We start from the raw sequence: 14188 nt of genomic DNA, 5'->3' as shown, positions 1-14188 counted from the left end.
CACTTGCTTCCATGATGAGGAGGGGCCCAACTGAGGATGGTTTAACAGAATTCACTTGGTGGCACCTTCCTATCCCCTCCCACCCGTCGGTTTTGTTCCTCTTGCAAACTTTAGACCAGGAAATGACCACTCTTGCCAGAGTGTTGCTCCAAAGAGTGCAGAGTCACAGAAGGCCCCATGACAGCCCAGCCCACGCACGTGACCCCAGGATCTTGAGACCCTCCCCCTCCTCCTCCCGATAGAACTCGCCACCAGTTGCTCCCGCGGGCGCCCCAGCCAAAGCTCCGAGGCCCGGGAGGCGGCCGCGCGGACGGCTGGGGACGACGCCTGCGCAGTGCGGACGCGGGGCGGCAGTCGTCTCTCGTGCCACGGACCAGGCCACCCGCGAGATGGCGGAAGAGGTGAGGCTCGGGGGAGCGCCCCGCGTGCAGCTGCGGGCCCTTGTCCCCGCGGCGCCCCCAGGTCCCCGGCGGGCTGCGGAAGTCGCGGCGCGGCGCCGGGGCAAGCCCTGCTCCCTGGGGCTCGGCGCGGCGCCCGGGTCAGCGGTTCTCTCGGGTCTCGGGACAGGTGAGCACCCTGAAGAAGGCCACGGTCCGGATGCGGCAGCCCGGGCGGGTGCTGGAGATCGTGGGCGCGCTCCGCAGGGGCGGGGGCGAGCGGCTGCAGGTACAGTGGAGCGGCCCGCGGCGGGAGGGCTCCTGCTCGGCGGCCGGGCGTCGCGCAGCGCCCCGAGGGCCTGAGGGCGGCAGGTAGGGTCGCCCGCGGGTGGGGGGGGGGACCCTGCTGTCCCGAAACAGATTACAAACGTCGCAAGGTGTTCTTGCCCCTTCCTCCAAAACACCCCGCACCAGGACCTGGGCCTTCCCCGGCCACGCACTACAAGCCCAGCGGGGTCCCCCTAGGTAAGGTGGAGGCGCTTTAGGAAGGAACCCGTGCACTGGGAGGATGCCATCGAAAGTCAGCGTGCACACGCGTGCACACACGCACACACACGCGCGCATGCATACACACGCGCACACACACACACACACACACACCCCTCCAGGAGACTTCCTTTAGGGTGTGAGGACAAGATCACCTCTTCCCCTCCCTCTCTATCCCTCCCTAACTCTCCCAGGGTTTTTGCCCCGAGGCTGGCCGCTGGGCTGATTAGACTTCTAATGGTGGGAGTCCTGGGATTGACCCAGGGCCTTAAGCATTCTAAGCAAGTGCACTCTTACCCGGAGGCTGAGGCAGGGCCACAGTAGAAAGTGCCTATTTAGGCATCAGCACCTCTCTTTTGCCTCTTAGGTGATTTCTGATTTTGACATGACCTTGAGCAGGTTTTCATATAATGGAAAGCGATGCCCTTCTTCTCACAGTAAGTCATGTTCTCGCTTGCTTGGTTGGGCTTGACAAGATGACAGCTTCTAAGGAGCAAATAAAAGGAGTTTCATGTTTTTCCAGATATTCTGGATAACAGCAAGATCATCAGTGAGGAGTGTCAGAAAGAGGTAGGTTCTCTCTTTCTTTGCTCAGAAATGGATATCATGTGCTACTTCAGTGCCTCCTGATTAGAACCAGATTCCAGCATAGAGATCTTAGGAATGAATTTTTTAAAAAATTTTTATGCTCATGTGGATCTCGTCTTAATACACGATGAAAGCTTTTCCCTATTGGCTGAGACATAGGATGATGGATGGTTGGAATATAGACATTATGCTATTATAAGAGGCTTGAATGTTATATTGTTTAACCCTCCTGCACTTTTATAGGTCGCTGAGCTCTTTTGGGTGAATGACTTTATCATTTAGTTCCACTTCATTATTCACTAAATTGCATTCTAACTGGGTCTCTTGGTGTCTCATCATTCATCAATTCTTCCAATATTCCTTTTCTTTTTTCTTTTTTTTTCCTTTTTTCTTGCAGTGCTGGGGATCAAACCAAGCTCTCATGCATGCCTTTCCAGTACTTGGAGATGATTACTTCTTATTAAGATGGGCAGTGACTTATAGATAGCACTTTATTTTATTTTATTTTTTACTTTTTATTTTGCATTACTGGTGGTACTCTATCCCTGAACTACATCCCCAGTTCCCCAATCTTTTTTTTTTGAGATGATCTAAATCACACCAAAAAAAAAAAAAAAAAAAACTCCACACATATATATGATCTTTTGAGTCCTAATATACTTTTAGAAAAATGTTCTTGCTAGGCATAGTGGTATATGCCTGTAATCCCAGTGGCTTGGGAGGATGAAGTAAGAGGATTATAGGTTCAAAGCCAGCCTCAGCAACTTGGCAAGGCCCTGAGCAATTTAGTGAGACCCTGTCTCAAAATAAAATATAAAAAAGGGCTGGGGATGTGGCTCAATGGTTAAGTGCTCCTGGGTTCAATCCCTGGTACCAAAGAAAGAAAGAAAAAGAAAAAGAAAATGTTTTTGTACTCCAAAAAACACACAATGAGAACCTCTTTCTCTTTTTAAAAATTTTTGGTGGGAGTCCTGGGATTGACTCAGGGCCTTAGGCATTCTAAGCAAGTGCACTATTGCTGAGTCACCCCCAGCAACTTTGTCTCAAAATAAAAAAATAAAAGGGATGAAGATGGGGACGTAGCTCAGTGGTAGAGCACCCCTGGGTTCCATCCTCAGTACAAGAGGGCGGGGAGAATCCAGAACTATTTAAATGAAATGAAAAGTGTTTTTTCATATAGTTCCTTAAACCACCTTGCCTAGCACATTTTTTTTTTTTTTTTTTTTTTTTTGGTACTGGAGATTGAATTCAGGGGCACTTGACCACTGAGCCACATCCCCAGCCCTATTTTGTATTTTATTTAGAGACAGGGTCTGAGTTTCTTAGCTCTTCATTGTTGCTGAAGCTGGCTTTGAACTCAATGATCCTCCTGCCTCAGCCTCCAGAGCTCTGGGATTATAGGCATGTGCCAGCACGCCCAGCTTCGATACCTTTCTTATAGGAGAGTAAAGCTCCTTATATTGCTGCCTCTTAGACCTCATTCTCAGGGCGAGTGCAAGAGGAGCTCTGCAGGTCTAGTCTCACCCTAGACATTATCAAGTAGGTAGATGCAAGTGTTGTAAGAGAATAAAAGAGGGGCTGGGGCTGTAGCTCAATGGCAGAGCACTTGCCTAGCATGTGTGAGGCACTGGGTTCGATCCTTAGCACCACAGAAAAATAAACAAACAAAATAAAGGCATGCTGTCCACCTACAAAAAATTTAAAAAAAAAAAAAGAATAAAAGAGGAAAAACTTGAGTCTTGTAACTGACGCATCCCCACACAAAAACTAACACCCTTTACACAAGGATGCATCCCCTAAGCAGTTTTTCTCTCACTCTTAAGCTGTGGGACTTGGCTGGGGGAAAACTTGGTGTGTGCTAATGGCTTTCCTACTCGTGTGGATGTCTCCAGCTCACGGCGCTGTATCACCACTACTACCCAATTGAGATTGACCCACACCGATCCATCAAAGAGAAGTTGCCTCATATGGTAGAATGGTAAGTGGTGCTGGCGAGAGATGCTCCTGGGCTCTGAAGGTGGGCTGGGCTGGGCTGCAAGTGTTCTTCCAGAGCTTTGATGAATTGACGGCTCCTTCACCTTACTGAGGTTTTAGCTGTAATGCCATTAGCCCAGCTAGTGGAACAAACTGTCCATATACACCAGGACTTCCGGTGTCTGCTAGAGTGGAGGCCCTCAAAGACTCCTTGGAAAAAGTTAGAAATCCCTTGGTTTGGTGGCCTGTTGGGGAAATGTCCCTGTCTTGGTCTGTTTTGTGCTGCTATAACAGAACACCACAGACTGGGCAACTTAAGATGAACAGAAACATATCGGCTCACTGTTCTGGAGGCTGGGAAGTCTAAGGTTAAGGTGCCAGTGAATGATGAGGGCTTTCCTGCCGCATCATCCCAGGGAGAAAGTGCAAAAAGAGGGCAAGAGAGACAGAGATCAAGAGGGAGCTGGACTTGTCCCTGTATGAGGAACCCACTCCCATAATAATGGCATTAATCCGTTCATGAGGCCGGAGCCTCCTGACCCAAACATGTCCCATTAGGCCTCACCTCCCAGCATCTTTGCTTTGGGGGTCAAGTTTTCAAAAAATTAACTTTGGGGGGCACATTCAAGCCATAGCAACCCTACCATGGAACCGTGCATCCTGGGCAGCATCTCCAGAGAGGAGGGTCACAGAGGACAGGGTCCAGAAGGGCTTCCGCTTTCACAGCTAACAGCCTCCCCCCTCCAGCTCTGCCTCCCTTAGGCTGCCTTCCTGCCCTCTTCCTTTTAAGGATGGCCACAATCCTTCAGGAAATGACTCTGTGGAAAAGGGTGAGGCCGTCGGCGTTAGAGGGGACTTGGTTCTGTGAAGGGAAAGGGCCCTTGGCGTCCGTGGGTGACTTGGAATTTCGTGGGGTATCTACTCTTAGGTGGACCAAAGCGCACAACCTCCTGTGTCAGCAGAGGATTCAGAAGCGTCAGATAGCACAGGTGGTCAGGGAGTCCACCGCGATGCTCAGGTGAGTTTCTTGCCCTGGAAACGCTTCACCAGACTCTTCAGAACTGCTTTGCATTCTCAGGGCATGCCTCACATGTGCGAGACCCTGGGTTCCAGCTCCAGAACTCAAAAACAAAACAGTAAACTCAGTCTGAAGCTGTTTTGCTTATGCAAAGGAGGCTGGGGAGGAGAGGAGCAGAGTTAGTAGCTGGGAGTCAAGGAGTCCTGGCCATGGAGCCATCTCCAGTGGAGGCAGTGCAAAATGCCGGCGCTCCATCTCCTAGAGTCCAGCTCTTTTTTTTTTTTTTTTCTGTTTTTTGATGGTAAAGATTTCTGGAGTCCCCCTGGGTGACTGCTGTTCTTTACCCAGACATGAGAGTTGCTAAGCCAGGACCTTTATCATCACTATCCTTCACCAAGCAGCTGTCTCTGCTGGAACTTTCTTTCCTGGAACAGGGATGGGAGCCCCCCGAGACAGGAGCAGACATCAGTACCTGCCCTCAAAGGTTGGCAGTCCTTACTGGGGAGAGAGGCTAGCTCCTGAAACAGCAGGAGAGTGGAGATGTGTGCAGACCAGAAAAGAATGAGATGAATGTGGAGGGGCCCCAGTGGAGGTGTCCCAGGAGGCCACCCAGTGCATGATCAGTAACAAAATAATATTGGCCTCTCTTGTTGTTTCAACAGTCCCTCTCCCAGGTAAATGTCCAAGAGCAGTGAGTGAACACCACAGGACATGCACAGGGCTTATTCATTATACTGAAATCTGACGACATCTCAGTTGTCTATCAACAGGAAGCCGAATAAACAAATTGAAGCACAGTTATATGATGGAATAATATTTTCAGCACAGCAGTGACAGGAACAAACTACTCACCACAGGCAAATCACCCAGTGACTAGGGAGGCTGAGACAGGAGAATCACCAGCTTCAAACCCATCTCAGCAACTTGGTGAGGCCCTAAGCAACTCAGCAAGACCCCTGTGTTAAATTCACAGTACCTAAAAGTAGACAGACAAACAGAAAATGGATAAACCATACAGACAGTATGTTAAACAAAATAAGCCAGAGCAAAAGAGTATATTCTGTATGAATCTTCCCCAACCTTTTTTTTGGTACTGTGGATTGAACTCAGAGGTGCTTTATCACTGAGCTACACTGAGCTTTTTTTATTTTCTATTTTGAGACAGGGTCTCACTAAGTTGCTTGGAGCCTTGCTAAATTGGTGAGGCTGGCCTTGAATTTATGATCCTCCTGCCTCAGCCTCTGGAGTTGCTGGGATTATAGGTGTGCTTATTTGTACCTGGCTGAATCCCTTTATATGAAGTTCAAGGACTGGCAAAGTTCATTTTTTTTTTTTTAAAGAGAGAGGTGTGAGAGAGGGAGAGAGAGAGAGAATTTTATATTTATTTTTTAGTTTTCAGCAGACACAACATCTTTGTTTGTATGTGGTGCTGTGGATCGAACCCGGGCCACACGCATGCCAGGCGAGCACGCTACCGCTTGAGCCACATCCCCAGTCCCAGGACTGGCAAAGTTAATCAGTGGTGATATGAAGTCAGATGCAGGGGGAGGTAGTATTAACTGAGAGGGCCCTTGAGGGAACCTTGATCTGATTAGAGTTTCCTGGATGTATACATCTGTGAAAATTCATTCAGCAAGTACATAATCACTTTCTGTATACATTGTGTACCTCAATTTAAAATGTTTTTAAAACAATGAAAATTATAAAAAATACCTAGCCCAAGTAGAAGACAAAGAATAGTAGCAAAGGCAACTCCATTTCAGAATTCTTTCTTCTCTTTACAGGGAGGGGTATAAGACATTCTTCAACACACTCTATCGTAACAACATTCCGCTGTTCATCTTTTCCGCGGGCATTGGTGATATCCTGGAAGAAATTATCCGACAGATGGAAGTGTTCCACCCCAACATCCACATTGTGTCTAACTACATGGATTTTAATGAAGATGTGAGCCATATCCCATCTCGGCAGGGAAAAGCAGAGGGGTGGGGACCATCAACCTGGCTGCTTTACCCTATACTTTAACCCCCACCTGGGGAGGCAGGAAAGGGAGACAGCTGGCTTCTTTGCCCTCAGGTGGTTATTTCTTTCTTTTCTTTTTTTTTGGTACTGGGGATTTGAGAGGTGCTTTACCACTGAGCTACATCCCCAGCTCTTTTTACTTTGAGACAGGGTCTTGCTAAGTTGCTTAGGGCCTCACTAAGTTACTAAGGCTGGCCTCAAACTTGCAATCCTCCTTCCTCAGCCTCCCAGGTTACTGGGATTCCAGGCGTGCATCCCTATGCCTGGTTTATCAGTTATTTTCGAAGGACTCTCTCTAGTGTTTGGCCAATAGTTAGCTCTCTGCCATGGGGACCTAGTGTGTGGTTCAGCTTGGTCCTATGTCACTGTCATCAATTCTGTGCTACTCTAAGTATTGAAAAGCTTGGACTTTGATATTTTTTTCTGGGATTGTAGGTGGCCTGCTCCCACTCACCTGTTTTCTGATTTCTTCCCCATAAAAACAGTGACTGAAGCCAGGCACAGTGGTGCACACCTCTAATCCAAGCTACTTGGGAGGTTGAGGCAGGATGATTAAAAGTCCAAAGCCAACCAAGGCAATTTAGGAAACACTGTCTCAAAAAAAAAAAAAAAAATAGTAAAAAGGTTGGGATGTAGCTCAGTGGTGGAGTTGCCTTACATGTATAAGGTTTTGAGTTTACTCCCCAGTACTACCAAAAGAAAACAAAAGTCAGTGGCTAGAATTTTTATCATCTTGACCTGTGGTTAGGACATGGCCTGCAGTTGAGCGGTGCGCACTCATGTCCTGAATGGCATTTTCCTTTTCTTTTTTTCCCTCTTGCTCTGTTGGGGACGGGTCCCAGGCCTGGCCTTGCACATACTAGGCAAGTGCACTACCACTGAGTCAGATCTACATTCCCATGAATAGCATTTATTTTGCAGCTTTTTTTTTTTTAGTTGTAACTGGACAAAATAGCTTTTATTGTATTTATTTTTTTATTTTTATGTAGTGCTGAGGATCGAACCCAGGGCCTCGCACGTGCTAGATGAGCGATCTACCACTGAGCCACAATCTCAGCCCCTATATTGCATCTTCTATCAAAAGAGATAATCAACAATATTTGATGGCCCCTATAGTTTGTTTTTTTATTTATTTATAAATTTATTTTTAGTTGAAAATGGACACAACACCTTTATTATTTATTTATTTTTATGTGGTGCTGAGGATTGAACCCAGTGCCTCACACGTGCTAGTTAAGCATTCTACCACTGAGCCACAACCCCAGCCCTATTTTTTTACAATATTAATTTTTTTAGTTTTATTTTTTCCACATTTTTAATTTTTTAAATAATTTTTATTTTATTTATTTTATTTTTATGTGGTCCCGAGGATTGAACCCAGAGCCTCGCACATGCTAGGCGAGTGTGGAGCCACAACCCCAGTTCCACATTTTTTTAATTGGTACATTATAGCTGCCTATGCTAGTTTAAATCAGCAGTCACAAATTTTTCCTATAAAGGCAAGGTAGTAAGTATCTTAGGCTTTTGGGGCACTGTGGTCTCCATTTTAACTACTCTCAACTTTGCCATTTCAGCAGAGAATGCAGCCATTGTCAATAAGTGAACAAATGAGTGTGACTGTATTCCAGTAAAATTTTATTTATGAAAAACAAGCCATACCAGGCATTGTGGCTCATGCCTATAATCCCAGCGACTCAGGAAGCTGAGGCAGGAGGATTGTAAGTTTGAGGACAACTTGACTCAAAATAAAAAATAAAAAGGAGCTAAGAATGTAGCTCAGTGATAGTCGAGTACTCTGGGTTTGATCCCCACTATAATAAAAACAACAACAAAAGACCAAATCTGGGACACAGGCCCTAGTTTACCCACCACCAGTCTAGGGTACAGTAAAAAGTTTGGGCATTATCTATTACTTGCAGGATTTCCTTTCCTCTGTGACAGAATGGAAAGCTGGCACTCCATGGGTCCTTGCTACCTGTCTCTTGTTTTTTTTAGGGTTTTCTACAGGGATTCAAGGGCCAGCTCATACACACCTACAATAAGAACAGTTCCGCGTGTCAGAACTCCAGTTACTTCCAGCAGCTTCAGGGCAAAACCAACATCCTCCTGCTTGGAGATTCCATGGGGGACCTCACTATGGCCGATGGGGTTCCTGGAGTGGAGAACATTCTCAAGATTGGCTTCCTAAACGATAAGGTAGGTAGGGGCCAAGGCCACCTGTCCACATCGCTTTCTCCTTGAATTTCTACTAAAAAAATGCTTTGGAACACCTTCTACGTGCCAGACACTGTGGAAAGTTTAGGGATGCCGAGGTAAGACTCAAGCCATATTCCCTTAGAACACGTAGTCTCATAGGAAATGAAGAAGATCCCCAGTAATCACAAGTGCACACGTGGCCTGACGCAGGAGTTGAGAGAGAACATCGAGCTGGCCTGTGTGACTGTGCGTGTCAGGCACTGTTCTAAACATGTCACAAACATTACCTTTCCAGCAACCCTCTGAGGTAGTGACTCTGGGGTTTTACAGTTAAGGAAAGCAAGTCAAGGAGTTTATGGTGAACTTGCCCAAGTTAAAGTAGTTTAGGAGAGAGTGGGGCTGATTACCAGTCCTCCTAAATCAGACCTAACGGGCATGATTGAGATGCCAGACGTTGGTATTCTGACCATGAGTTTATAATTAAGAAAAAAACAGTAAAAACAGACCCTAGCAGGGAGGAGCACAGCATGGTGCAAAGGTACCAGAGTGCTGGATCTCCCCAGCAGATGCTGGAGCCCACAGACATTTGAGCCAAATGAAAACTCCTAGCACATCCTGGAATCCCATTGCTGGGGGGCTAAAGCAGGAGGAGCACAAGTTCAAAGCCAGCCTCAGGGATTTAGTAAGGCCCTAAGCCATTTTGCGAGATCCAGTCTACATTAAAAAAAAAATTGGGCTGAGGCTGGGGCTCAGTGGTAGAGCACTTGCCTAGCACGTGGGAGACACTGGGTTGGGTCCTCAGCACCACGTAAAAATAAAACAAATGTATTGTGTACATCTACAAGTAAAAACAATTAATTAAAAAATATAAAGGGCTGGAGATGTGGCTCAGTGGTTAAGTACCCTGGGGTTCAATCCCTGGTACCAAAAAAAACCAAAAAAACAACTCAGCCCAGATTGATTAGAGGTAACATCTGGGCTTTTGATTTTCACCCTTGATATTGACCTTTTGACTCTGGCTGAGGGTTAATTAAGGCAGCCTTTCTGTCTTCAAAGGACAAACCCTTAACCTTAAACTCCTCAGACTTTGGAAAGGGGGCTGGGAGCTGGGAGCTTGTGTGGCCTCCTCCCTGGCCCCCCACTCTGGAGTAAGAGGCCTAGGCGTCTTGGGGACTCTCTGTCTGCTTCCCTGTGCAGGTGGAGGAGCAGCGGCAGCACTACCTGGAGTCCTATGACATCGTGCTGGAGAAGGACGAGACCCTGGATGTGGTAAATGGGCTGCTGCAGCACATCCTGTCCCAGGGGGACCTCATGGAAATGCAAGACTCCTGAGGGCGCAGTGTCAGTCCAGGCCTTGTCGATCACAATGAGGAGGGGACCTCTCCTCAGGAGGCCTCTCTGCTGTGAGCACAGAGAAAAGTCCTGGGCAGCCAAGAGCCACTGGACACATCCTTGCCCACCTCCTCTTTCCCCCAATGCCTTCACTTGCCTCTTCAACAGAGGCTTGCAGGAGGCCCTGTTGGGTAGGAGGGCAGCAATCAGGGTTCCAAATGAACCATGGGCCACAGCATGTTAACATTCTATGGATCATCTAGTCCAAGGATTTTTTTAAAAACTTGTTTTTATCAAGGTGGTATATACCTGCAATCCCAGAGGCTCAGGGAGGCTGAGACAGGAGGATCACAAGTTCCAGGCCAGCCTAAGCAATTTAGTGAGGCTCTATGTAACTTAGTGAGATCCTGTCTCAAAATAAAAAATAAAAAGGACTGGGGATGTGGCTCAATGATTAAGGACCTTGGGTTCAATCCTCGGTACCAAACAAACAAACAAACAAACAAAAAAAACAAAAACCTGTTGGCCCTGGGGGCATGGGGGCTCCATGGAACAGTTGGAGGACCACCATGAATTAGCCAGAAGCCCCTCTGAGCCCAGGCTAAATATGCCTGTGCTGACAGGGTGGGCGCTGACTTGGAATGGGGTGGCCTAACTCTGGGGCAGCCATCAAATCTGAAATTCCGTTGGGATCAGTTGGGTTGAGGTGACCGTCTAAGAGCCCTCTCTTTAGGGGTTCCCAACGGGACCCATTTGGGTGTAGATTTTCCCTGGTGCCCTTGGCTCCTTCCTCCTCCTTTTCATCCCAGGGCCACCAAACAGATGATCTGCAAGGGCTTCAGGCCAGGGGCCCGGGGCACTAGGCAAATTGAAAGAGAAGCATCTTGCATTATGGCTGTTCTCAGTTTCTTCCCCTCCTCCCCCTGTTGACTTGGATGGTCAAGAGCCAGCTGAGTTCTCTCTGGGCCCCTTTCAAAGAGCCAATTCAGGTGGTGTTTCTTGGCCTGTCTTCCCTTGGAGACAAGCACCGGCTGCTGGGTGTGACGGTGCACACCCGTAACCCCAGCAGGGGGCAGGAGGGCAGTTTTGCCACCAGCCTCAGGGACTTAGAGGGACCCTGTCTCAAAGTAAATATATAAAAGGGCCAGGGATGTGGCTTAACGCTGGAGCACCCCAGAGTTGGGTTCCCAGTACTGAAGAAAACAGCCACTCGCACTTCCTGCGAGGAGCCAGCTGTTGGACTTGTGTATCTAGTAGACCTGAAGGTATTGGGGGGGTGGGTACAAGGGCTGCTCAGTGTCTGCTGGAAGCCAGGTGCCACTCGGAGTGCCTGGATGCCCCCCAGTGACCCTTCAGGAGGGGTAGTTCCTCCTATTGCAGATGCCCCTCCTTGACGGCTCAAGGATGAATAATTTGCCCAAACTCCATAGCTGGGAACCAGAGCCAGGATCTGAGTGTTTCTGATCCAAGCCAATGCCTTTTCTTCTGCATCCAACTGCATTTCTCTGCTTCAGCCTAGGACTCTTCTAGGTTTTAGGGGGAAGGGCTAACACCTGAGACTGGGTCTGTAAACTGTCAGATCTTAGAAGCTTTCTGGATATTTTGGGGCCAGGGAGTGGCAATCACTGACCTGTCATATGTTTCTGAAGATCCTGGGTATGGCCAGGCATGGTGTCACATGCCTGTAATCCTAGTGACTGATTTAGGAGGCTGAGACAGGAGGTTTTCAAGTTTGAGGCCAGCCTCAGCAACTTTGCAAAACTGTCTACAAAACATGTTTGGGGGCTGCCGCCTGAGGCGAGCTTTAAATCTGGAGCTAGCGCAGACTTTGCGCTCTAGGAAGGCGCTTTTCCCTCGCCGCCGCATCTTCAGCTTGCTGCAGCTCGTGGGCCTGTGCTGTCTGAGGCCCCTTCCCGGCGATAGTGCAGCCTGAAGGCGCCTCCGCCCCACTCCGCTGCTGACCCCAGTCCCCCACTCCATGGCTGCCTGGGCGCTGCCCCCACCGGACAAGCTGGAGGGAGGTGGCGGCCAAGCAGGGCAAGGCCGGTTTGAAAATGAAGAGCCCAGAAAAGAAGCGAAGAAAGTCAAATACTCAGGGTCCTGTTTACTCAACGTCTGACGGAGTTTGCACCACCCCCGACTCCCATGGTGGATCATCTGGTTGCATCCAACCCTTTTGAGGGTGACTTCGGAGCCCCTAAGGTGGCGGCGCGGCCCCTCCATTCCTCCGCAGTCCTGTGCTCTTTGGAAGCTTCCGTGTATTAGGGGGCATGACAGGCCAGGTACCCTCAGGCTGTGGAGGGGTCCCCAGACACTTCGCGGATAAATCCCCCCTTTCCCTCCTAATCCTATGGGACCTGCTTTCAACATGCCCCCCAGGGCCCTGGCTACCCACCCCCAGGCAACACGAACTTTCCCAGTCAATCCTTCAGCCAGCCTCTGGGTCAAAACTTCAGCGCTCCAGGTGGGCAGATGATGCCAGGCCCAGTGGGGGATTTGGCCCCACGATCTGATCTCACCCACCATGGGACAGCCTCCCAGAGGGAAGCTGGGCCCTCCTTCTCTCCCCCAGCGCTTTGCCCAGCCAGGTGTGCCTTTTGGCCCTTCTCCTCTACAGAGACCCGGTCAGGGGCTCCCCAGCCTGCCCCCCAACACAAATCCCTTCCCTGGTCCAGACCCCGGCTTTCCTGGCCCTGGTGGTGAGGATGGGGGAAGCCCTTGAATCCACCTGCTCCCACTGCTTTTCCCCAGGAGCCCCATTCAGGCTCTCCAGCTGCTGCTGTTAATGGGAATCAGCCCAGTTTCCCCCAAAACAGCAGTGGACAGGGTGGTGGCACTCCAGATGCCAACAGCTTAGCACCCCCTGGCAAGGCAGATGGGAGTTTAGGGCCCCAGCCTCCCCCAGGCCTGCGGTACCCATGTGGTACCTGTCGGAGCGAGGTGAATGACGGCCAGGATGCTGTCTTGTGTGAGGCCTCCTGCCAGAAGTGGTGCCACCGGAGTGCACAGGCATGACTGAGAGCGTGAGCACTGAGGCCTCTGCTGTCTGGGCCTGTGATCTCTGCCTCAAGACCAAGCAGATCCAGTCTGTCTACATCCGAGAGGGCAAGGGGCAGCTGGTGGCTGCTAATGATGGGTGACACTGGTGAGGTGGTCCCAGGGAAGTGCAATGTCCCTTCCTGCTCCTCCAGGGTGATTGTCTGGCTCCTGGTTCTCTGGATCCCACTGGTTCCCCTCCTCTCAGAGCAGAAACATAATGGTTCCTGGGGGCAGAAGAGCCTGGGTCACTCACTTTTCTGGAAACAACACATCAAGATCTACAAAGATCCAGGAAACCTGCCGAGCAGAACCAACGTGTGTGTGTGTGTGTGTGTGTGTGTGTGTGTGTGTGTGTGTGTGTGTGCGCGCGCGGCTATTAGGAGGCCTAGGGGTGTGACTGCAAGAGAAAAGGGGACAGAGGAAATTCAGGAAGGCAAGAGTGCCCTGTCTGTCTAGGATGGATATCTAACACCTGTGCCTGTCACCCGTCTCGCCCTACAGCTCTAGCCTTAGTTTTTGGAGTGAAACGTTGAAGGTTTCTGACTTGAGGAGCCGGTCTCTTCCCACCCCTGCGACAGCCATTTCATGGGCTCTGGGAGACCTCTTTAGGGAATAAATGGGGATTCCTCCTTTTTTCTACCTTCCCCTTTGCCTCCCCCAGACCTGTCCAGCTCCTCCTCCCTCAGCACCAAATAGCTTAAATAATGGAGTTCCCAGCTAGGGCAGATTCTTGGTGATTTGGGGCTTCGTGACAGTAGGTAAGAGGTGCTGTCAGGACGTAGCTTCCTCATACCAAAGTCACTGGTCTGAGCTTCCCATGCTTTTCTCTTAATGACCATATTTTTGCAAAAAAAAAAAAAAAAAAAAAAAATATATATATATATATATATATATATATATATATATATATATAAAAAATTGGGACACATGGTCTGAGGGACCAGAATCTTTGAAGTCTGGGTTGTCCTGGAGGTCTGGACTCTGTTGGCACCCCTGGCCCCCTGTCTGTTGCACGTTAAACCCAGTGCTGTTCTTCAGCTTTCGGCGCCCTCATACCCCTGCCTCCCTGGGTTGGTTGGAGGAAAGCTTGGAAAGG

The 14188-nt window shown here is 49.2% G+C and overlaps 1 protein-coding gene and 1 pseudogene across 3 annotated transcripts; both read left to right on the top strand.

Moving 5' to 3' along the window:
• The first annotated feature begins 248 nt into the window (after positions 1-248).
• Positions 249-10432, top strand: Nt5c3b (5'-nucleotidase, cytosolic IIIB). 3 transcript variants are annotated; one of them, XM_026387003.2, is made up of 9 exons: positions 249-401; positions 568-666; positions 1291-1360; positions 1447-1493; positions 3404-3489; positions 4414-4503; positions 6288-6450; positions 8521-8721; positions 9919-10432. In XM_026387003.2, exons 1-9 carry the CDS (start codon positions 390-392, stop codon positions 10051-10053), a joined length of 903 nt encoding a protein of 300 aa, XP_026242788.2. In that variant the 5' UTR covers positions 249-389; the 3' UTR covers positions 10054-10432. The 3 variants fall into 3 exon arrangements, with proteins under 3 accessions (XP_026242788.2, XP_026242789.2, XP_026242790.2); XM_026387004.2 differs by lacking the exon at positions 568-666; XM_026387005.2 differs by lacking the exons at positions 249-401; positions 568-666 and adding an exon at positions 496-567.
• Positions 10433-12031: 1599 nt separating this feature from the next.
• On the top strand, positions 12032-13193 carry LOC144255695 (pygopus homolog 2 pseudogene; annotated as a pseudogene).
• The last annotated feature ends 995 nt before the right edge of the window (positions 13194-14188 follow it).

Source organism: Urocitellus parryii, chromosome 7 (assembly GCF_045843805.1).
Source record: "Urocitellus parryii isolate mUroPar1 chromosome 7, mUroPar1.hap1, whole genome shotgun sequence".
NCBI lineage: Eukaryota > Metazoa > Chordata > Mammalia > Rodentia > Sciuridae > Urocitellus > Urocitellus parryii.
Note: the sequence above shows the minus strand (reverse complement) of the source record. Positions and strands in the feature narration are given on the sequence as shown.

What these genes read in the sequence shown, in the direction of transcription:
- Nt5c3b (XM_026387003.2), top strand. An exon ending in GCGATGCCCTTCTTCTCACA is followed by an intron (nt 1,361 to 1,446) that starts GTAAGTCATGTT and finishes ATGTTTTTCCAG; the next exon opens with ATATTCTGGATAACAGCAAG. An exon ending in GAGTCCACCGCGATGCTCAG is followed by an intron (nt 4,504 to 6,287) that starts GTGAGTTTCTTG and finishes TTCTCTTTACAG; the next exon opens with GGAGGGGTATAAGACATTCT.